Source organism: Falco peregrinus, chromosome 7 (genome assembly GCF_023634155.1).
Source record: "Falco peregrinus isolate bFalPer1 chromosome 7, bFalPer1.pri, whole genome shotgun sequence".
Lineage (NCBI taxonomy): Eukaryota > Metazoa > Chordata > Aves > Falconiformes > Falconidae > Falco > Falco peregrinus.
The window spans coordinates 4,623,175-4,648,234 of record NC_073727.1 but is presented as its reverse complement, the minus strand read 5'-3'; the positions used below and the strand labels follow the sequence as shown (position 1 = coordinate 4,648,234).

General features: G+C 38.3%; 1 protein-coding gene across 7 annotated transcripts in view; it reads left to right on the top strand.

Annotated features, from left to right (window-relative positions):
* CNST (consortin, connexin sorting protein) overlaps nt 1-21,597 on the top strand; it is a 51,123-nt gene extending 29,526 nt beyond the window's left edge. For 6 of the 7 annotated variants that reach the window (XM_055809615.1, XM_055809617.1, XM_055809613.1 and 3 more), the window contains 8 exons: nt 161-247; nt 723-837; nt 3,344-3,365; nt 3,545-3,641; nt 7,614-7,646; nt 9,358-10,235; nt 17,839-17,974; nt 19,667-21,597. In XM_055809615.1, coding sequence (XP_055665590.1) covers nt 161-247; nt 723-837; nt 3,344-3,365; nt 3,545-3,641; nt 7,614-7,646; nt 9,358-10,235; nt 17,839-17,974; nt 19,667-19,872 — 1,574 coding nt within the window. In that variant the 3' untranslated portion in view covers nt 19,873-21,597. The remainder of the gene's footprint in view (nt 1-160; nt 248-722; nt 838-3,343; nt 3,366-3,544; nt 3,642-7,613; nt 7,647-9,357; nt 10,236-17,838; nt 17,975-19,666) is intronic. The other variant, XM_055809612.1, reaches the window with a different exon arrangement.
* Nucleotides 21,598-25,060: the final 3,463 nt, after the last annotated feature.

Here is a 25,060-nt window from a genome sequence, read left to right as displayed (position 1 = left end):
TGCTGCTATTTTCTTCCTTGCACAGAAATCTAGATGCTAGCCATTATTCATTTGTATTCGGTTATGTCAAATTTCAGGTACATAACAAATATGGTGCCAAATACAAATAAATCATAACATGTCCAGATATGTGTGAATTTTTCTTTAACCTTCCATTCAGATGAGAAGGCAATGAAGTTCATTCAGCTTGAACGACTGTATCATGAGCAGCTGCTCGCAAATCTTTCTTCTATACAAGAACAGTGGGGTGAGTAGAGGCTAAACTGGTGTGGTAGAAGAAAGAGTTAATTTGGTTTGTATTTCTAAATAACAGAGTATACATTCTGCCAGCTTAAAATGTTATATAGCAAAAGCAGCATTTATTTCAGAATTTCTCTGAATTTGTTATGAGAAAAGTATACCTGCTTTAGATTTCTTCTCACACATTTCATGAAAAAAGTGCAAATAGTTTGTCATTCATTATTCTAGTAATTAAGACTCTGATTGGTCCACAGTTGTTTTGAGCTTATTTTTGGTTTAGGGTTGATGAATCTGATGTGATGAAAATAAAGTGTATTGTGAAAAAATACAATGCTTTTTTACATAGCCTGAAACAAGATTGTAGAGCATACACAAAGAGTTGTTAAATATTTCTCTGTTAATTAGTTTCACATATATGTTTTATGCTAAGCAAATACTACGTCTATAATATTTTGGGTAAAAGTGATTTTGGTTCACTTTAGAAAGAAAATGGAAAACAGCAGTTCCTACTCCAGTTACAACGCTGAGGAATTCAGCTAAAGAACTGAGTGGTGAAGAGCTGGAAAAGCTTACCAGAGTTTGCTCTTCACATCCACAGTAAGTATAAGAAAATGTTACTACTTTTCCAGTACTAATATGTTAGTGCAGCTGTGTCTATTTGCCAGTACAGATGTTTTAAAATAGTCAATGTCAAAATAAAAGTTGAATCCCATTGACTTCAGTGAATTTGGTTATAAAGTAGTGGTTCTTTTTGATATGTAACTAAAATGTTTCCATTACCATCAATTTTCACTGTTTTTATATGGTTTGAGGAATGTATAGGGACTAGATCTGAACTATTTTCAGCAAATTATTAGTATGCCAGAAATGGAGGTTTGAGTTTTAGTATTTTCAGGCAATGTAAAAACTGAGCAGTGTTAATTTAGACAGAGAGAGACTGTAAAACTGATGATGGTGCTTGTGTCTAATACCTATTATTTTAATAATTGTTTTGAAAGGGAATTGTCCAGCACCTCAGACTCCAGTACTCACATCTACCCTATAGGATTTTATTCCCAAATTTTCTACATTTTAGGACAAATCCCTAATGCTTCAAGTCATTCTTGTTGCCTTCTGTTGATTTCATATAGGTTGCCTAACCATTCTGAAGCAGCGATTCTGTAGTTTCCCTAGTGTGGCAGTATTCTGAAAAGTGGTGGAATCTTAGTTCCTACCTGCTTTGCTTGATGCATCTCAGCCTCCAGAATCAGCATGTCCCAGTATCACACTCGTTTGGATAGGGTGCTCCTCTGGGTAGTACACACAGGAGATTGTACCCATCAGGAAGCGGATCTGTTATTTTATGGGTGAATGTCCTACCTACTAGGCATTGAGTTTAAGGGACAGATGGAAAAGATTATGCCATCTGCCACTGAAAAATGATCAGCCAATGATGATAATAGGGAAACTAACCACGTTCAAAAGCTGTGGAAAGTCCAAGCTGTGACAGGGGAAATGCTCTCTATCGATGGGGAGAGAGAACCTTTTCAAATATATTTGCATTGGCTTAGGCAGTCTCGATGTAACAGAATGCTTCTGTTGTTCATAGAGAGTATGATTTGGCTTCCATGTGTTTTTTTTTTCTTCTGGGTGACTGTACAGAAGTTTGAAAACACCAAGGCTGACTGCCAGAACCCAGGCAGGGATTGTTTATTTGTAGTGTGAATGGTTTGGGAGGGAGCCCTTGGAAAGCCCGTGGTACCACAGGAGGAAGGGGCAGCTCTAGCACGGTAGCATCATGTTTACATGTTTACAGCAGGCTGCTACTGAGAGATGGCACTCTTGAGTACCTGCAGGGTTCCTCAGCCTGCATTTCCTTGCACACAACCTTGCAAGCCCTCTGAAGGATTAAGATTCAAGTCTATTGCTGCTCTTCAACTAGCACCACCTCCCTACTGTCACTTCAGTTGTCGCCCTGCTGGGAATAACTCTGCTTTCTCCTGCTAATACTTTGGTGCAGCCCCACTTCAAAATACAAAATTTCAGTCATGTAACATCATTCCTGGTTCTGAGAAACCCTGCAATTAAAAATTAAGGCTTCTGTTCATTGGCCATAATTAGTTGTCTGTATTTAATATCATTAATCTTCTGAACTCTAAGCAGAACTCTTATTTGCTTTTATTGTTTCATACATTTTTTTCCTAAGCTTTAATCTCAGTTTATTTTGTAATTAAAATTACACTTTATTTTTTAGTGAATAACATGCAGCTCTTTGAAAACGTGAGGATTTTGCTTTTGTAATTGAAAGTAATGTAACTTCTTCTGATACTCAAGGTCTAGAGCTACATACTGGACATGGTTGTTCTTTAAAGATAGTTTTGAGTGTCTCTATTTGAAGTTTAAATGGTAAAATTTAAAAGTCTTCACAAGTTTTTTTTAGAGAGTATGAACATCAGTACTTTTCCCTCTTGTCCTTCCTACCTTTTTTTTTTTTTTGGTAGCTTTAAACAAAATGCTCAACATTTTATCTTTATCGCTGTATGAAAGGCTGCGAGACAGATCGTGCATGATAAAACACATTGTGCATGAATCTCTACACAGTTTGCAAAGTCCATGCTGTGAGCAGTGCTGACTCACGTGTGAATCCCAGTGGAATCAGTGGGAGCTGCTGTATCTTAGAGTACTCAGAAAACATGTCCCAGTGTAAACAGTTTGTGGAGAAGGAAATAGATGGGTTTTTTTCCATTCCTCAATCACATTTATAGTGATCAGTATTTTTAATACTAGTAGATACTAAGTCCCTACATGATTTTTAAAGTTGGTAGAGTTCTTTCTGAGCATAAAGTGTTAGAAGATTTTAGATTGCTTGATATGTTGGAGTAAATTTTTTTTAAACTGCTTTCTCAATTAGGTGGAGCAATGTTTGGGCTCATGGGTGATGATATTCACATATGGTACAGATCTGTGCTTGGAAGTATGCTAGCATGCTGACACTGTTTCAATGTAAGAAAAGTTCTGTGCTAATATTAGAGCAGAGCAAGGGTTTATAAGATGTCAATGACATTTGTTATGAAGAATGTTGCTTCTTTTTTTTAAGTTGTTTCTTTTTTTCTTATTGCTGCAGGCCACAGGCATCCAAAAATAAGGTAAGCAGCTGCCTAATTGAATTCTGCTTTGTCAAAGATTGCTAATGAATATATTTTTAATAATATTTGATACAGTCTTTCCAGTTTAGTATAGAAACTGTTTGAAGTTTGGATGTTTCAAAAAATCAGTGTTCCTGTTTAATTCCAAAAATTACAGGAAATACTATCATATTTTACAGCTAGTAGCTGCAGAAAATACATGGGAGAGTGGTTGTTTGCTTCAGTTAATGGAATCAAAAAAATTAAAGGAAAGAGAAGCTACTGCTTTTAAATCAGGTATGTGTGTGTTTATGTGCATGCATAAGTTTGTTTTAAATATTATACTGTAATGATATATTCCTACAAATACTATGAAACTATTTCATTTGAAGCTACAGCATTTGTTGGATTCCCACAGTTTCATCCATTTGTGCAAATTTTAATTTTTTTCCACAACTGCACAATGGATGTACTATGCCATTTTAATTAGTCATTGATATTCAGATTTGTAATTAAAGTAATTCTAGTCTCCATCAAAAAAAATCTTTCAAATGTGCATATTTTTATAGCAGCCTACATAAGCTACAAAACGTGTAAAACTAGAGATAAGATAAATAATTTCTATGTATAAAATATAAGGTAAACTATCTGATGACAAATATTCTGAGTTGTGGCAATTCAGTACCATTAACAGAATTAGTAACTATTATAAATTACATGCAATACACTGATTTTTAGACACATTTTTCTGTTACAGCAAAGAAAACTAGGAAGCTTTTGGGGGTCTTGGAAGAGAAAAGCATACTTCAGTTAATTTTTTTCAATACACACTTTTGTATCAGCTTCATTATCCTCCTCCTGCCTTGGGACAGTGGCTGTTTTGTTTGACTAATTTGTTAGAATGGCTGGATTCTTACAAAACATTTTTAATTGAATGAACTGTTCAAATGGAGGCAAAGGGGGAAAGAGAATTGCTAGACTACCAGGCTGTGCTTTATGTGTCCTCTCTTTCAGCAAAATGTTTCTGGTTTTTACGATGTTCCAGTTGCCAAAGTTGACCTAAACTGTGCGCCTTTCCTTGAAAGCAGCTAGAATCTCTCACAAGATGAGGGTTGGTCTATGTGACCTCAGGAGGTCCGTTTCAAGCCAAACTATCCTACAAGTGTGTATCAGCCAGGAGTTCAGGAGAGTCAGGGGTTAATGAAGATACAGAGTCAGTTCTCTACATGTGTGGATCCTCCTCATCTTCAGCCTCTTTCACCATGACCCCTGTACTGCCTTTTCTCTGTCTTTGTTCTTGTAACCTAACTAAACACAAAACATTGAAAACACGAAAAAAATGTTGTACAGCTCAGAAGGCAGATCAAAAGAGCCCTGTGCTTTTTATTATTGGATGGTTGGAAATTCCCATGGAAAGAAATTAGACACATGTAATTTTTCCATAGTTTTTATTCCAGGTGGAAACTAAAGCTTTCTGGTTCTGAACATTCAAAACTTCTGAATTAAAGAGCATTTTGTGTCAATGTTAAAACACTGTAGTACAACATATAGACATATTAAACTTAATGTAAAGTAATTAATCATGGTTGTCATGGTTTAACCCCAGCCAGCAACTAAGTACCACACAGCCACTTGCTCACTGCCCCCCACCCCCACCCCTGGTGGGCTGGGGAAAAGAGTTGGAAAAAGGTAAAACCCATGCGCTGAGATAAGAACAATTTAATATGAAGTAAAATATAACAATAATAACAATTGTAAGGGGGGGGGGGAGGGAGAGAGATGGAGGAATAAAACACAAGAGGAACAAGCGATGCACAATGCAGTTGCTCACCGCCCACTGACCGATGCCCAGCCAGTCCCCCAGCAGCAATCGGTGGCTCCCGGCCAAGTCCCCCCCGCCCCCGTTTATATACCGAGCACGACGTTCTGTGGTATGGAACATCCCTTCGGCTAGTTGGGGTCACCCGTCCTGGCCCTGCTCCCTCCCGGCTCCTTATGCATTTCCTCACTGGTAGAACATGGGAAACTGGACAGTCCTTGACTTAGGGTAAGCACTACTAAGCAACAACTAAAATATCAGCGTGTTATTAACATTATTGTCCTACTAAATCCAAAACACAGCCCTGTACAGCCACTAGCAAGACAATTAACTGTATCCCAGCCAAAACCAGGACAATGGTGTAAATGGAATTTTCTAAATGTCATTCTCTTATTGTAACTCTTGTCAAAATGTAATCAAAATCTTTGGGTTCCTGTGAAATGATTGTGAATTAATAAATTCATGCCATCCCATAGAAGGCAGTTCTGCTGGGAATTTTCCAGCAGTGCTAAATACTTTTACAGTACAAAGATATGAATGTTTCAAGCCTAACTCAAGTTTAAATGCTTAAGATTTGCAAAAGATGGTGTTCACAAGATCAGTACGTTCTTGAGGAAGGAATGACTTCTCACCCTGACATGTCTCTTCATCTGTTAAGGTGGTGCGTGGTCAGTTAGCTGCTGCTGCCCCTCACCAAGTCAATGCATCAGCAGCATAGGGCTGAATGTTTTTCTTGCAGTTAGAAGGTTTTGGGTAGGGAAGGCATCGGTATGAACTAATAGAGAAATTGGACAGAGATGATCCAAAACTCAGAATTTGTATACACTGCTCAGTGCTGTGCGAAAAATGTTTGAGTTGTGGCTGAGTGATCCAGCTCAGGGCTAGAACCAGTATGGCCTTTTGGGGCTGGTTCTTGATTTTGCCTGACCTCCAGCAGAATCCTATATTATAGTAACCATACAGTTCCTAATACTTAAACTAACTTCTTCAGCATTAGCCTAAATGCATGGGCCTTCTCACTGAAAACTTAGAATGCTTGTCTTCTGCTTTTTGTGTGGGTTTTTTTTTTCCTCAGCATCATGAAAAATGAGAAGTAAATATGTAAACTTTTTCTTCTTCTCTTAGAAATGTATCTGCCAGTCTGCAGGGAGAGCTACTTGACTCAGCTGCTGGTAGTAGAAGTCTGATTTACAGTAAGACAGGAAAATGAAAACCTTAGGTTGTTTGAAGACTGTCCTTCATATGAATTCATATGTCTAAAATAAAATTTATCTAGCAACTATCAATAAGAAGTATTAGCTGATACACAATATATATACAGATATATATACAGATATATATTACATTGTAGAGAGTGTTGCACTCTACTATGGTAGCACTTTGAAGTAAAATCACACTTCTTTACTAATCTAAAGCAAAAATTACTCCATTGACTTATTGCAGGCATTTGGGAATATAGTTTGAGCTTTTGTAGGCAGTCAATCCTAAGAATTTGTGACTTCTGTCTCGTGGGGATACAGTGACAAAGAAGCAGCTTTATAAGAACTTGTCTAGTCAAGATTACGGGGAGGGTCACTGAATGAGTTTTCTGCCCTTCTGAGCAAGGGCTGTGAATGGTCTGTTCTGCTACATTTTCCTTTCTGGCAGATTTTCCTCTTTGAGTTACCAACAGAGGGAACCTACGTCCTTAAAGCTATGTGTGTATATTAGAAGATGAGATTTGATACATCCTGTATCCATTAATTTCTCCAGGTTTTGGCAGAAAGCCTTAATAGCTTTAGTGTTAACTAAAGATCATCAAATTCATGTGTTTCATGAAACCTTTTCTAATTAAATGGTGAATTTAGAAAAACCACTAGCATAAGTTTGCAGTGTGTACGTAAAGACCTGTTTCCAAGGTGGGGAGAAACTGCTTATACCGTGTTTTCTTTTAGATCATATGGGATTTGTTTTTAAGTGGGAAGAGGGACAATAGATGGTAAAGTGTTAATTCTCCTCTGGTAGAATGCCATATGTCAGCATTATCTCTGCTGGACTGTCTTGGATTAACAGGATAAAAAGGTGGTGGCTACAGGTTTCTGTGATGAAGAAAGCAAGTGTCAATTTTAAAGTAACTGTAAAAAAAAATAATCTTAAATTACAGTAACTGCTTTTGTTGCTAGAAGATTCTCAGTAGACACTGTTGTATTTCTGACAGGTAAAAATTGCTGCCACATTGGTGGGTATGTCTTCATTTAACTCAGTAGGAAAGAGCACCTTTTCTAATTACGTGTTCAAGTATTTGCCTTAACTTTAAGTCTGCAGTGGGTGTGGGTTGTCTAAAGCAGGTGTAAAGAAAACACTGAAAGCTGCTGAAAATTTGATGTGGAATGTAATGATGATCATTACATCTCAGTTCCTGTACATCTATAGTTAGATAACAATGCTAGGATTATTTATTACTTTTTTAGGAACAGCCCTGAGCTCAAGGGCCACCTTTCAGGGTGAGTAATTTGATTTAATTTCCGATTCCATTTAATCTTTGTTGCAGTTGGGGCTGCCAACAAAGATGTTTGTTGTAATGTGCATGTATCCACTAGGAAAAATTGACAGATGGTAACCAAATCTTGTACCAATAATCCAGGCAGTGTTTGAACTCGTGACCTATATGTGAAGGGCTCAGTATCCCGTTACAAATCCCTTGAGCTACCTCCTCATGTGTGTCTAATTTTCAAAAACTCCCTGTCTCATACGGATTTCTTCTTTCATCATTTTACAGAAGTTAGGTTTCCTATACCCTTTCTATCTGTTAGTGATGTTCTGTGGGGGGTTTTTTTGCATTTTGAAATGGTTGGATATTCTCTTTTTCAGTTTCCAAGCCTGTCTTTTCTATGCTACCTTGTACCTTCCATTTTCTTTTAAAATGGCCATCGTTTAGAATTTAGTAAAACTGTTCAATACGACAAATTAATGCAAACATTTCTTTAAAGACTGATGAATGTGACCCTGTTTCATGTAACAAGTTCAGGAAATTGCTCAGCTTTTCAGTGAGGTTTTAACAGATGAGGAAGGGTAAGATTGGCATATAGATCTTCAGTCATTCTTGTGAGAATGTATAGTTAATAAGGGCATTGTTTGATCTCTTTGTTAATCTATTCATAAGACCTTTCTGCTTTTTGCTATGACCAAAAAGTCCAAATGAGTGTTTTCTAGAGTTATTAATTTGTTGATTGAGGCTAATACTATTACTGTAATAATAGTCCTACTACAGCATAGTCTTAACTTAATTTTCATTGAAGTATGGAATAAAGGACAGTTACTGTCACAGCTGGCTTGCTTTAGTATACTAATTCTAAACACTCCCTTTCTTCATAAACCTAAAAGGGGAGATTTGGCTTTGAGCTTCTTGCAATGGCTAATGTCTAATAATTTTATTGACAACTTGCATTAGTTATCTATTCCTTCATCAGCAGATCACGCCAACAGTAAGTGAATTCACAAGCTATGTGAAGCTCCCCTTGTTTCTTTCTGAAATTTCAGATAAGAAAAATCAGTTTTCATTTGTACTGTAAATGTGAATACACAAATAAGCTGCATCCAATTGCATTTATTAATAGCTAAACTAACTTACATACACAAAAAGTAATATATTTTTATGCAGTCCATTATGTAAAATATGGTAACTGGTTGTTTAATTTAGCATTAACCAAAGGAGCTACTTTTAAAAGGATTGAATTTTAAATGTATTAAATTGGTACAATTTCAGCATCTTTAAAGGAAATGCAGGTATCTCCCTGTGTAATAGGTAACACTAGCATCAAAATACATTTTTTTGTCATTAAGTGCATTTGTCTGAACTCCAGACATCCAGAAGGTGCGCTCACATAAAATACGCTTTAGAAGAAAAGCGGCTGTCCAGAAAGACGTTTACATACTTACTGTGCTTGAAGTATGGGAGTAACTCTTTTCAGGAGGACACTACAGTATGTTCTTTGCCTGCAAGAATGTGTGCAAATACTTTGCTGAATCAAGAGTCAGCTTTTCAGACTACTAATGGAACTTTATTCTGACGGGAGCATAAATACCTGCCCTTTATGGGAGTGCATTTTAAAGCATTGGGTTACAACATTATCAAATCACAGTATACTCTTTCACCCCGGGCTGATGCTTTGAATCATTTAAAAACACTGGAACTGTTTTTCCTGTTGCACTTAGGTACTGAAACTTGTCCTGGCACTGGACCAAAGAAAGAAGATAAACAGCTGAGCACTAGTTCTCTGGGTGAAAACAAAACTGAGAGACAGATAGAGGCAGCAAGTCTTTGGGTAGCTGCAGGAAAGGACCACATGGAGGAGCAGCACTGCAGTGCTGAATCAACGTTGAAGCCATACACCCAGTCCACAGGGACAGTGGGCAGGCCTTCTTCGGGCTGTTTATCATCTGGTGATGCCGGTAAAGATAACAGTTTGCAGCTGAGAGAAAGACAGCTCTCTAAGGATGTGGAAAAAATAGAAGGCACAGCTGGTGAGCCTGGGCTGAAACTCCCTCTTGAGCCAATGGTAGATGCTTTGGGTTTAACAGATGCTGATTATATGCCTACTGATTTGGTTCCTACTGATAAAGATGTGCAAGCTGATAGAAATCTGCTCAGATCAAAACGTGCTGCTGGCTCTTCAGAAATTGCTAGTGGCCAGCTTGGGAATAGTGATTTAAAGCAGCAACAGGAGCAGCCTGATGATGGTGATGAAAAGTCTTCACGGGACGGAACTGCATCAAATGTATGCTCCGGGTGTAATAAAGTGTCTGAGCAGGAGAGTACTGCCCATTCAGGAGTGTGCAAAGAAAGAGAGAGAACAGCAGGGCAGGAGGAGAAGGTAGATAATGAAGAACAAGAAGATTTATTTCTCAGATATTTAAATGGTAACATAATAGACACTGAAGAATCATTTGCAAACTTAGCGAACCAAGAGGACTTTGACACTGTTCCAGATATTTCACCTGAACGAGCATCTTACAGCTCACTGGAAGCTTTATCACTAGATGACAGCTTTTCGTCTCTTGATGAACTCGCAAGAAGGATAGAGATTGCTGAGGTAAATACTGTGAATCCTATAAAATCTTTCATGTTTATCTCAATTAAAATATTTTAGATACTTCCAACTTCAAAATGTGTTAAATATTCTTTCATATATCACTTTATTTTTAATCTGAAAATAATTCTATACTTAATTGTTCTGAGTTCAGAAAAGTTTCTTTTAACCTGTTTGCTTCCTTCTTGACCAGCAGTGCTCTGTGTTTCTAAAAATCAGATTGATTTTTACATGAGTGTGAACACCTTTTTTTCATTTTAACAGAGACTGTTAGATGAGCTGACAATTCCTGCTAAATCACAGTTTCACGTCAGAGATCTACATAATGTCTGTGATGTAACATGTGGTTCGTTTCTGTTCATAGAATAAAAGATGCTTTTCTGTGCCTCTTCCATATAGATTGGAACTACATATGTCATAAGCTCTGTATATGAATGTATGGGCCTCTCATTTTGCTCAGTTTAGGCAGTTTTGTTGTTCAACCAAAACTTAAGAAAGAACTTCTAAGCCTGAACCCACCTTTCTGAAGCACTGCTGATCGGCCACAACAAGAACGAGTGCTTCATAAGCTAAATTGCTTTTCTAAAAATACAGAAGATTTATTGCTTTGGGACTTTTTTGGAGACTGTATGATGAGGTCTTCGCTTTATTTGTCTTCTGGTTTTGATGCATTTGCAACTGTGGGACCTTAAAAGCTTTTTCTTTGATTGAAAAAGTGGTATTATTGTGAAATGATGTGATTCTAGATGCTGGAGGGGGAAGACTTATAAAAAGGTATCTTAGTCCATCTCTATTTTTAATGTATTGAACAATACAGCATCCCTTGGCAATAAAGTAACTACTTCTCTGTAGACCAGAAGCTAATGCACAGTGACCCAGAACCCCCACGATCACTCGGGGACAGCAGCCAAGCAGGGAACTAAACACTGGGGATCCATGCTGAAGTTATTACATTTTTGGCACAGTCTCCAGAGCTGGAAACAGAGCATTTTGGTTTTTCTCACCACCTAAACATCTTATTTCCTTTCCAAGATCTTTCATCCTGACCTGTCCCTGAAACACCTTGTCTTTCTGTGGGATGTCAGGAGGCATACCACATACCAGGACTGAGGGCCTTGTGCACAAAGATGTACACAAACTCTTGACAGCATGCAGCTGTGGAAACCCACACGCATGTCCATCCATGTAATCAGACTTTTGCACTAAATCCGTTGGCTTGTGTTTGCTTAGAGGATGGCTTTGAAAAAGAGCGTTTTGTTGACAGCCTGTGCTACACCCATATATGTGTATAACAGAAGAGTAATTTAAGTATTGTCCCTCAAGATTAGATTTGTGTTGAGCCCACTGAAAGTTCAGCATTTTAACAGGAGAGAACTGTTCTGTTTCATGTAGAAAAATCCTAAATTAATCCCATAGAAACTATTTCTCAATTGCTGTGTTTGGCCATTTGCATTTCAGAGGATGGGATAGGAAACAACATACTGATACTGTTAGAAAAATTATGCTTGAATTGATTGGCCCAGTGACCGATGATGATGCTTTACAGGGAATCTAGTTTCATTTCTAGTTTGCTATCCTGATGCTAGGACTGCCAGTACTCAGATGGCAGAGTTAACTCTCTGGGGAGTGAAAAGTACCTTGAGTCTTTCCATAGTACTTTTTCTGGCCATATAAGGCATCGTGTTGGCTAGCACTGGTAGGATTCTTTTTGAATCGTCCTTAGCAAGAGGCCTGAATTGTGTGAGCAGAAGGTTTAAATAGGGGAGAAGAGAAGGATTAATCTCAATACCGATTAAGTTTTCTAATGTGCAGCATCTGGGGGTGTTTTGCAATACCTGAAATTTCTAGGTGTAGCGGGGTGAGTTAAGGACAGCACAGAAGCTTGTATTGTTTCATTATAGAATTATATTTTGTTTTTCCAGTTAATCTTACAACCTGTCATTACCCTAGGGAGTGCTTTTGGGAAGTGCTGAGCACCTACAGCTTTCCTGGAAGATGCCAGGAACTGAGAGAGTTTGGCACCTCTCAGAAAGCGGCACTGTTAACTTGCTCTTGCTGGTTTTGTTTCAGTGCTAGAATAGTATTTCACCAACGTTTTGACAAGCAGGCTTATCTTTGCACCCAGCATAAAGTTTTTACCTCTCTTGTCCTCCTGAGGCTGTGTTCAGGCTGTGGCCATCTAATAAGATGACAGTGTTTTCACACAGTACTTGTGAAAGAAATACCTAGAAAATGCGTTGGTAGCCACATGAATGAAATGAAAATAATTACATTAAATGTACCAATGTGACGGTAAAAAAAAAATATCAATTTGTGGTAAAACTTGTCATGGAGCGAGTATTTACAAAATTGCCACAAATAAGTTAGAATGGAAGGTGGATGTAAAGATTGTCTTGAAATAACTTAGGTATAAAAATAGTACGGTAGGACAAAATCTCAATATTCTTCAGTGGAGATGTAATATTAATTCATTGAAAATGGGGAAGGGTAAGTACTTCTGTATGTATTTAGTTAGGAAGTTTTGTTTGACCCCATACTGAGGTCAAACAGTCATCTCATGTAGTTCTCTAATTTAGATCCTTTATGTCACGTACTTTTAGCCTACCATTTACAGTAACTAGTTACAAGACTGAAAATCTACTAAATTCTAACTCTGGCTTTAAATAATTGCAAAACTAAAATAGTACTTTACATATTGTACAGTCCCTTATACTCGGTATTTCTTCACTAGTACAAACGGTGCATGACAACATGCAAATGATGGAAAATCACTGTCATTTTATAGAAACAAGATTCATCCAGCTAACAAAGAGCTTTGAAGCACAGTCGGCAGGTGGGAGCAACAGTTACCAGAAGTGTATAACCGCTTCTTAGATATCATTGCTGTCATTTCTGTGAGAATGCGACGACACACCAGCAGTCAAACAAATTTTAACCTCAGTAATGTAAGTTGCATTGGCCACATGAAATAAAAAATTATTACATAAGCTTTTTATCTGAGTGGTGATTAGGGAAAGAAGTAAGGTCTTAAAATCGAAAATTATAATGTGAAATTTCTTTCAGAAAGCAGATAGTGAGACTCTCTACCACACCACAAGGTAGTAGCTTTTGGTTGGCACTGTCTGTGCAGCAAGACTTCTAAAAAGTACCGAGTATGTACTGACTAGCAACTGATTTGATTGCAGAAATGAAGTCTCCACCTATCTGTACTAGGGCTGGAGACAATGCCTTTTTGAGATCCCCTCTTCTCTTGTATGGCTTGGGTCCTGTAAGCCTGAGTTTGCAAGAATTATGTTTCCGTATGAAATGCTTACACAGTATCCGAGCTATTTATTGCTGTGTAAAGGAGCCCTGGTACTTGTATGGCAAGCGTATCCACAGAAGAATGGTTAGTATCTTACACTGGGCTATGAATACTGAATCTGTAAGTTAGCTCTTTTTCAAAGTGTAGCTAATGTATTTTATTAGTGAAGGGGTTTGTCTGATGCTTATAGCTTAAGGCAGGACAGTCTTTCTTTTTCTCAGTTTGTCGTATAGTTATGCACTACCGCTTTAAAAACATCTGGTATTGCTAGAAATAAAACTATAGGCATTTGCCAAATAATTGAATAAGGAATACAGCCCACAGCAGTATAAACAAACAAAACTCCTCCTTGAGTAGTTCTCTGCATTCAGACCAAAATACTTCATACAATTAACTTTTCTTTCTAGAACTCAGTTTGCAGTGCCTCCGGTTTTGGGGGGTTTAGTTACTTCTGTATGCTACAAGTTATTCCAACAGTCGAGTTCAATGTGTTTTCTCCAAAGTCTTTAAGTACAGGACCTTATTTTCATTAGTTTTGTCCAATATATTTATAAATATATATACACACACATCATATTTGGCAAAATATGCATAACGTGAGAAGGTTTTTTAATATTTTACTGGAAAACGCTGTTTAAAACAGAGGCGGAACGGGTAGTTTAATTAGAGCTTATTGCTTTCTTATTTTGCAGCCAGGATATTAAACTTTATCCAAAAAACTTTAAAACTTTTCTGTGAAGCAGCATCACTTCGATTTAATAGCGGTAAAAAGAGAAAAGCTAAAATATTTAACAGTGTCAATTAACCAACAGTCATTGCTGCTTTCCTTTTTGACTGTTGGTCAAAATGCCACCACATACCTGTATGCCATTTTCAGTTCCTGTACAATAATTATAAAAGCACCAATGAAAAGATTTTGTGAAGGCCAGCAGAGCTGAGTGAGTTCAGTTACACAGACGCTCCAAGAACATCTTTTGTTAATTATTTAATTCAGAATTAAGAAAATGTTTGATGCTTCAATAGGATCCTTTATGCAGCTCTTTTATGTAACGCAGAGCTGTTTGTAGTGCAGCCTGATGCAAGCCTATGTTTTTCCTCCTGTGGTCCAAGTCGAGCAGAAGCTTGACTTGTGGTCAACTGCATTAACCGCAGTTCCCTCATCAACTTCCAATTTAAATAATGTAGTCTGCCTTTTTAAATTCCTTTTGCCTCCTAAAGACTGGGATGGAAAACTTCAAGTCTTGCATGGCAGCTAAGTCCCTCTCCTTTGATATTTAATTAATGGGAGATGGATCTAATACAATCAGTTTGTATACTGCTTTGAAATCTTTCTAAATGAAAGTATGGTAGACAAATACATTTACAGTTGTTTTAATTGAATGAGATTGTATTTGTAGTAAGATAGACCCTATTCTTACATGACAATCTTACAGTAATGATGTTTTTATGACTGAAAATTAGAAAAATGAAATGTGATGTTTGTACTGAGTATTTTTGACCTGCAGTTGGGAATGCGATAGATGAGATGGTGTAAAATCGCTTTATGCAGAATTCCATATGTTTGTATTTTATCAATAAACTGTACCCTGATTAGGTGGCATAGCTTTGTAGGTCCTTTGCAGAACAAACCAAAAACCTTAATTACATGATTCATGAAATTCAGAGGCATGTGAAATACTCTAGGTATGAATTACGCATCATGTAAAGGGGACTTGTGAAAATATGTTATGGCTTTTGTTGAGACAGGGGAGTAACACAAGCCACACAGATTTTATTGCAAAATCAAAAGCCCTTGCTCCCCCTTTTAAAGCAAAAGACGTTCGGAATAGAGAAACCTGTCCTGTGTCAATTAGTTCTTCATACATTTAGAAGTAAATGCTGAAACATAGCCAAGCAGGCTGACAGGGAAAGTAAGTAAACTTTATTGTAGCAAGACTTTCATTTGCAAGCCTTTTATGTAACTGTAATCATTGAAACACACATTTCCATATAATCCTGTAAAAGATAGCCCTCTGGTTTTAAGCTTGGAGAAGACAGTGCTTGTGCCACAGTCATTCAAAGACTACCAAAAGCCAACGGGCAAAATGAAGTGTCTCAGTCTGAAATTACTGCTTGCAGCGCGGACCATCACGTACTGCTCTTAGAGCAGACTGGGACAAACACCCTGCTGTGTCACCCAGGGTGACATTCCAGCCAAGTGCAGCCTGAGCCGCTTGCGAACATGCGTGGCAGGCGACAGCTAGCCTGCTGCGTGGGTGCTGTGGGACAAGCCATTGATCCTCTTTATGAAAGCAATGCCATACACAGAGGCTTAAAATAATCTACTTTTTTAAAGGACGTAATTTCATCTCTCCCCTCCCAAATAAATAAGTCAAATTGATGCAGTCCTGCATGAGCCCCTTTCCTTGTCACAACAAGGAAGCGTAAGTGTTGATTTTCTGGCTGGCCTGATGAATTTTGATGGCTGTTCTGCAAGGCTAGTGTAATGTTACCAGTCGAAGCTTCACCCTAGTGCACTTGTCTGTTGTGATGACACACTTGTGGGCTATTATTTCTGCTTCATTTGTGTCAAATAGTGGTCTTCCATATGTTGACTTAATTTGTTTCCACCACCTCCCCACTTTCACTGCTTTGTAGTACTTAATTGCCTTGTTTCATTAAATAATCCATTAAGCTTTTGAGCAGATAATCAAAAGGGAAAGTGAGTTTCAAAAGAGGAAGTGTGGCAGAGATCAATTTTATTCTTTCAGTTGTGATTTTGGGAAAAATTGTTAGACGTAGGCATATACCCGTAGTGGCCAACTGTGTGAGTTGTTCAGAGCGCCATTATTTGTCCAGTTGAGCGCTATAAAATACTGCCAGACTGGAGACCTGCAAATGTAATTGCCACATTTCCCAGTTAAAATGTTGCAAACACCAAATGCCGTGCTTGTGCGGTGCCTATTGGATTGTGCTCTGGGTTTTGCTGTGTTCGGTGCACTGGCGCTCCAATTACAGCATGCATCAATGCGCTCAATAAGCTTGTAGCATGAAGCCGGTTTAGGAGCATAAGTTATGAAGTCACTTGTTTTCTGTTTTTCTACAGCTCTTACAATTGCTATGCAAATGAGTTTTCATGCATGGTCTTCTAACTTGATTAGATTGTGGGCAGAGTTAAGCAGTCAGTTGCCTGCAACTACATGTTTCCTAAAGTTGCTTTTTTCCGCTTTGAATTTTTGTCAAAATTATAGGCATTTTGGGTCATCTCCTACATAGATGAGTTGCAAATTTGAAGTGTTTTCTTATCAGTGGCACAAATGTGTACAAATTTTCAATTTAATAAATGTTATTGCCATTCCACAGAATAAGTGTTAAAAAGCGCTACTCAGATTTCTGAAGAGATGACTAAGAATCTTCTTCTGGTAGAGACGATCTCAAGATCAAAAAGGGCATGTCTAAATATGCTTCCTATTTTCATTTCTGTTTATTTCTAGCACACCGGGAACTGCTTGCTCAGGAAGGCATCTTTCTCCTGGTATTTCCCCTACTTTCATTTCTCTAGTAACTAGGAAATTACAGACTGCTCAGGCTGGTGTAACATCCTAGTATGGCTTACTCTTGCAGCTAAGTCAAACGCTGTAGCAATGGAAAGAGAAGTTATGGTCTATTGACTTGTTGATGGTATCGCTATTTGGGTGACCAGCCTGTAGGGAAGGACTTTTGAACTGGCGCTGTATGCGGGGAGCTTATTACAATGTGGAGCTGGAATCTATCCAGAGCATTGAAGCTTTCTTTTTCTCTGTTGTTACCTCTTTTTCATTTTGTGGCCCCACTGTAGCTTGTTTCCACCCTGGGGAACCAATTGCAGTGCTGGAAAATTAATCTCACAGTAAGGATTTGGTTGTCTCTGCAGGTTTGTATCTTGGATAGTCAGTGTGTCATTGACTTCTCATTGCCCTCTGATGATGGTGGTTTTGACACGAACCCTCCTCACCACTGCCCCAACCCATGTGATTTAATGACGTGAACTTACAAAGGAGCTGTTACAGTGACTACAGTGCATGATCCAAACAGTAAATGTATGTGTATTTAACTTTGATAGCTGTTAAGGGCAAGTAGCAGAATGATACTGCAGCTGTCCTGCAATGTTAAGGAATTGATGTATTCCAGAAGGAGGCTTCACAGGTGCTGCAGTGTTTAAAAAAGTAGAGTGGAAACCATTATTCAACTGTTTAGCTCATTTCTTCCTTAAAGTCACTGTCAAATAGATCCTATGCTTGCATGCCTTGCATCATTTGTGCCACTCACTGTATTTCCTGATAGATTGCCCCAGCGGAAGGATTAGTGTCTATACTAAAGAAGAGAGATGATAGGGAAGGAAAAACAATTGCGCAAGTCCAGCAAAGGCAAACAAAGAGAAGAGTGCGATTCCAAGAAATGGAAGACACATTGGATCAAGGTAATTTAAAGCTGTTAATTCATGGGTTGCGTTCTTGCGGTGCAAATGATGTTGATCTTTTTGTTCACAAGACCAACGTGGGCATTCATTTTATGTACTGCCTTGTTTCTTTAAAACTTAAGTAATAAATGAAGGTGATGCATCAAAGATTATTCTATACCAGGTTTGGGTTACAAGACTACAGAAAGATACAGTAAGTACATTTCTGTTTTAAAGCTTGGTTGAGACTGAAGTCAGGTTTTTTCCTCTGGCTGAATAATTTGCAAGTGACATGTAATGGACATCCCCTCATTAATGTTTAGGGCTTAGGGGTGGGAGGTGTAGGTTTCTCCCTAAATGTAATCCATGTAGGTAAAGAGGGATGCGAAAGAAACAAGTCTGTTGTGCTTTGTCCACAGGTAGCTTTCCAGCCCTTCCTAGTAGACCACAGGATTGGAGGGTGTCAGATTTTTGATGGTGCTTTACAATTAAACATCCATATATATTTGCTTATTGTCATTACATTTGGCTAAACACCTTACTGCCTTTTTGATGTGCTAAATTGTCTCATAAGAAATACCATATATATTTTTTTTGTTATGCATTTTTTGGAGTTGAAGATCTCTGTCATTCCAACTCAAGAGATTAGTAACTTTTGGTTACTAATGATAGTACTTCCTGTACCTACTGTGTGTGTCAGCCCCTAAATGGTATTAATGGAGGTCTTTTGTACTAAAGTGTATTAACTGTGTCTCATACACTGAAAGGAAAATCCATTCACTACCCGAAAGGGAACTTGTCCCATCTTTCATTAAAAAAAAATTATTTTAAAACAATTTATGTTTTAAATAAAATTTAATTAAAATTTATTCTGTGATGTTCTTTTCCCCGGGGATTTAGTGATTCAAAAGGGAAGATTTATTATTATTGTTATCATCATTGTTGGTTTTGTTATTGTTATTTCAAACACAGAAAAAAGTGCTTGAATTTTTCTTCTTTTTTTCTTCTTTTCTCCTGTTTCTTATCCCAGATGTAGAGTGAAGGGAGTTCAGAAATTTTCTTAGAGCTTCTTCAGTCTGACAGAAGACGCAGATGTTGTTCATCCATACAAGTTATCAAGGACAAGTGAGGTTGTGGGGATGTAGCAGCACCTCTGCAACCTCTTTGTTGCTCTTACTCTAGAATAAACAGTCATGCAAAGAGTTACACAGAATAACTGAGATGTAAAATAACCCTGCACATTAGCCTACCCTGACTGCTTTGTCTATCCTTGCAGTCAAAATAGGAGAATAAACACCAACAGTTCATGGTAGTGGAGTCAGTGTCAGTACAAGAAGCAAGAATGTTCCCATTTATTGTAGTTTCAAAGATTTCATTTCATTTCTGCTATTTCCATGAAGGAAGCTTTGGCTGTGCAACGTTCTTATAGTTAAGTGTATTTTGCTTCAGTGTGGAATGACTCTGCAAGTGGTATCAGCAAGGACAAGTAAGCAGGTTGCAGAAATTAAGCTATTTAATTATTTAGGTTTCTGGAAAGACAGGGTAGAGAAACATACAGTTCCTGGTATGTTTTATGGTCCCTTTACACGGTGAGCATTAGGTATGTTCACCTCCTGACCCATTCATGGAAAAACCTAGCTCAAGTTTTCTTAGACACATTTGCATTGATTTTTATATCATCCTTTTCCACCTTTTGTGCTCTTATATTTACAGATGAAGTAGCTGGTGGTTCCTGTATTTTGCTGATCCTGCTGTGCATCGCGACTGTTTTCCTTAGCATTGGAGGAACTGCACTGTACTGCACCTTCGGTGACATGGAATCCCCTGTGTGTACTGATTTTGCAGCCAACATGGATTTCTATTATACCCAGATATTGCAGCGTATAGAAGAACTTAAACACTGGATAGCCTTCTCATAGCTGAAGTGAGCGGAGACAGCACACTGGAGCTCACCAACGGTTACTGGAGAGGGTAGAAAAAAAGTAGTGATTTCAAGTTCTCTAACACTTGCCACCTGCAGGTGATGTGTATTTGATGATGTACTTACACTTTTACTTAGAAATCCAGAAAATTCTAGTTTAGCAATCAGGTGGCAAAATGTTCACATTTTAAACTGTAGCACTGTGGTATGGGAGAATTAAAACATATTCTCTTCACCCTTGTGAGAGTAGGCAAGTAGCTTTTCGACAACTTGGGCAAGGCAAGAAGGAAGAAGAAAATTGACTGTCTTCTATATGCTCTCCCATTGCCACATAATGTGTAAGCAATCTCTGGAAGCTTAGTAAAAGGACAGCTTTAATTTACAGCTGTTTGTGCAAAGGTGTTGCCTCCAGCTATCATGCAATAAGTCTGTGTTTCATGGAAACATTATTTTTCTTCTAAGTCTTACTATTTTTCTCCATTTTAATTCTCCTGGTGAGCCATGTAATTATTTGGGTGGAGTGAGAAGAGCGCAGCGGCATTCACGGAGCCCTCATTTGGTGTTTAACAGGCTGACCCTGTATCTTCTAGCTTACGGTGAATATCATGAGTGGGATAAATCTGCTGGCAGATTTCACTAAATTTCCTGGAACTTTACTCACAGTATTGTGTGGGCTGTTGTAGAAATGGAAGGTTAAAAAGGAAATCATGGGTCTCACTAAACACAGAAACAAAAGTAAGATGTTTAGTAAATTATTCGTGTTAAATATTAAAGTGACTTTGGCCAATTTTAAAGCACCTGGTAGCAGGTGTGGAGCTAGCTGGGTTTTCTGTCCAGCTACGTCACTGACTTGCAGTAATCACTTTGTGCCTCAGTTTCTCCTCCATAAATGGGGAATAATGATCCTTGCCTTTATCTATGAATCTTCATTGCAATTAGGGCTCATGTCTGATTCATCCCAGATGAGTGCACAGGATCACTGCACTGTGCTGCAGCCTCTCTCCATGAGTGAGTGCTTGTGTAAAGCGGGACTGGTCCAGCAGAAGAGATTCAGAGGCTCACTGCAGATCCGCGGCATGTTGGTAGTCCAGGGCACTCGTTCTAGCAGATAAAGCACATTTGCATCTGTTTGCCCTGCAGTTCTGAGACCTTTATTGTGTAATCTGTTCTTTTTCTATCAGCCATACAAACCAATTTCAATCAGTACAAAGAGTGATTTTAAGTGGGTATTTCTGTCACTTGGTGCTCAGCCCTCCCCGTGGAATGTGACAGGAACACTGACGTGACTGTGAAGGTGAGAAGTCGATAGACAGGCCTTTGGCCCACACTCTGGTCAAAATGTGGCAACGGTTCTTGCACAGAGTCTGATGGCCTGGCCCTGCTGAAGGTGTTAGTGTGAAATGATTCCTTTTCACCTCAGGAAACAGCGTTGTTGAGGGGTCCACTTCACTCCGTGATTTCCTGCTTACTAACGTTGTATGATGCAGTGTGTTCAGGTTTAGAATATTATTTTGTAAAATACTATGAAGTAAAATCTTCAAGATATTGCTCAGAATTTTAACATTAAATGATCATGCTTTCTGGCATTTGCAAGCAATTTGTCCCTCTAGTGAGCTTGATTGTTCCTAACGCACTGTTATACTTCACGGGTTTTTAAAGTGAAAGTTAAAATCACTTTTTTTTTTTCCTAGAATAAATTGCATGTATGATTTCTCTTTTTTTCCACTGTGGAGGCTTAGTTTATTTATACCTTAGGGAGCCTCATGTGCAGCTTTATATTAAACTAGCAAATTTAGAATGCCCAAATTAATGAAAACTTTTGCTTTCAGAATGAAACTTGAGAACAGTAGATTGGTATATTTTTTGGTTGTTGTCCTCAGAGTATTATAATGCTGGGCTAATCTAAAGGAGAAAGGGAGAGACACTTTTGTATTTTAAAAGTGTTACTGGCTGGTTCAGTTTATTATTTGAAGTCTGGGTTTGTTTATTTATTTAGTTTTTCTTTTAAAGATAATCTTAATTTTCTTTTTTGGTAATTTACTCACAGAGTAAGTAAAAAGCATGCATTCAGTTAAAGTATGTATTTATAGTGACTATGTAGTTAGACTGTATTTTGGGTTTCTGTAGCTTTGCATTGTGTGTTTCAGGATATTAAGTTTATTACTTAAGAGACAACTGTTGTTTTCAGCTTAAAAAAATTGTTTATAAGTTTTTGTGCACTTCATCACCAAAAAGATCAAGAGGTATATATAGAACTATTTATTCAAAAGTATATCAGATATGGAGATCAAAGAGCCTCTACTTCTAGGTTCATTTAATTAAAACTATTTTAAAAAAATTATTTTATTTAACTGTAAAGCTATTTAAAGTTAAAGCAATTTTTAATAAGCAGTTCGGTTTAAAATCGTACCAGATCCTGGTATGTCCACTTTGTGCAATATTCCCAGTGCAAAGACTCGCTAGTAGCAGCAAAACTGCCTACAAGAAGATCGTGGAGAGGCTGGGCACCACTTCACCGCCATGTACGCAACGAAAAATGAGCGGCCAGGCGTTCTGTGTAACTCCACCACCTTACACTTGTGTGGTAATGTGGAGCATCTCTCCAGCCTTCCCAGCCTATGCCAAGGTACCACCCCTGCAAAGTCCCTCAGGATTTGAGGGAGGGGAAGGGGCACATCCACACAGCTGCCCGGTTCCTGATAGGAGCTGCTCACTTCTCATTTGCAATCAAGTGGTTGAATCTGGATCTAATTTCTGTTGGCATTCCTTTATAAAAAGCTGATGGTAGCAATTCTTGTTCCGTGTGACAATTCGGTTAGTGCCAATAGTTTGCATGGTCTGTAGGACATTATCAAACTTGCAGCTGCTGACCTAACAACATTTGCTTTGCGTTGAGCTCCAAGGAGTGTGTGGGCAGTCCTGGTGCTGCCTTCCCGTCTGCTCTGTTCTCTTCAGGTTGCTGGTGATGTTGCTTCCTCCTGGGTGACCTGAGGGGTTAGAATCTTAATAGGTAAATCCAAGATAAAAGAAATAGTTTATTTGAACAGTTATTTCCCTTGTCTGAGTGTTTTGAGGTAAAATAATGCTGAGCAACAGCTAAGATTGTTATAAGGAGGAAGAAAAGAGAAGGAAAAGGCTTCCCACGCACATACTTTGTGCATTTTAAAGCTCTTGGTATGTAAGTTTTTATTTATTCTGTTTCCTTCCCTGCCACTGTCTTTATGACTGTTCTGCTTGGCAGTAGGGGAAACATACTAAGCTCGTATAAAAACATTTGTAGTTGGTAGGAAGATGCAGGGAATGGTTCAGTACCTGACAGTAGTTAAAAGTAATTTCTTAAAATATGACTGGATTTCAGGCTGATGGTGTACCTTCAAAGAAGTTGTGGCCACTTAATCACCTGCAGTGCTCTGCTAGAAACCCCCACCTTCTGGTTTATTCTTTGAGCGTAATTCCTTTAAAGAGATTCTTATGATAGAGCAAAACCAACAAGACTTTTGATGTAGATTCAGCATATGCTGCCAAAAAGGGCTTTCTGATGATGTAATTAATACCCTAACCCCTAATAGCCTGGAAAGGCACTGTGCTACAGTGGAGCCCCCCTATACTACAGGCTTGTTTTCAAAACAGTGTCAGTAAGGAAGCAGATATTTCACAGCCCAGATATGCCAGCAGAAGTTTGTAATCTAGACACAGCCCATGCTTTACGATTTTTCAAATGTCTTTGCTTTCATACTTGGAAAATGGATAGCCCTGGTAACAGGCAGTAGAAAGTAGCCTAACGAAAAGGGAAACTCTTGTTTAGGGTTTTGGGGAGTAAAGGACAAGCTTGAACTATCAAGCAGAGTAGATTGCAAGTCCAGATTCTGGTGTGGCTAGGTATTATTCCACTCAGTAGCCTCAAGGGACGTTACCCTCCTAAGAAAACATGTTTGCCTACTTTGTACTGTAATGTAAAACCAAGACCATCTGAAAGGACTAATAACTATTTGTAACAAATTTAACTTAAGCTTCCTTTAGCAAAAGGAGTAAATAATTGTGTTTGAAACCGGCACCCAAGCTTGTAATTTAAATACTGTAGCAAAAAAAAAAAAAAAAAAAAAAAAATAAAAACTGTCCCAAAGAAAATACATGAAGCTTTTTGGGTACTGTGATTTCTAAATGCGTAAAAATACTGAAAAGATTTTCTGTGAAATTCAACTAAATCAGCAGTACCTCCAATAAGAATTTCATGGTCAAACCCAAACTAGAATGGAAAATGAGGATAAACGTTTTGTTTGGGTTTTGGTGTAATGTAGTTTTCCTGGGTGGATTGGTTTGGTTTAATAGTCAAATGAAACCCCAGCTTCCTCACAGAGCTTGGTTCCTCTAGACAGGTGAGTTTAAAGCACTAAAATGTTGCCTTACTGCATCGTTCTGAAAATAAATTGACAGGTGGTACGTTTCAGAATTCCTAGGAACTGGGTGGGTGACCTGGATAGTGGTCACACGCCAGTCTGCTCTTTGAGTTTAATTAAATACATAATAAAAAAACCAAACAATTCCAACTCAACCCAACCCATCAGCCTCTGATTTGAACAGGAACATGCCAACACATTTTGGAGCACCCCTCTACTCTTGACTCTTCCCCCAAAAGCCATGGAATGAGGCCATCCAGAATTTTAAACTGCTGAAGAAGCAGCAAAATCCAAAGAGAAAATGAGGCGGTTTCATACATTTTGTTCTGGTTTTGTCAACTTTGTGTCGTTTTCAAGTTGGTTTTCACAGTCAAAAAAATTAAGAACTACAGTGAAAAAGTAGAAAAAATTGAGAATTTCATAGAATTTCATTGAAACCTGTGAGATAACATCTCACAGCACCAAACTATATTGTATGTGTCTGGGAGCCTGGAAGTGCGGCCAGGTTATGTGTAGTAGTAAATTGCTGTTGTAAACTGGTCTTCTGTAAAGACAGGTACCTGGTTTCAGGAAGACAAGCAGCTGATCTTCTGCTTCTGAGTCTTAATCTGACCCCTGACCAGAAGCACTGGCAATCTTGAGGAACCTGGATGGGCTTCCAGAACCGGTCAGTAAACTCTTGCCCAGAAGCCAGGCTTTGGCTTCGTAGACACAGCTGTGCTGGTTCCGTACTGCTGCAGACCGAGGTCACTGAATCTGTCAGTCACCATTTTCATCCCTTGGTTCTCC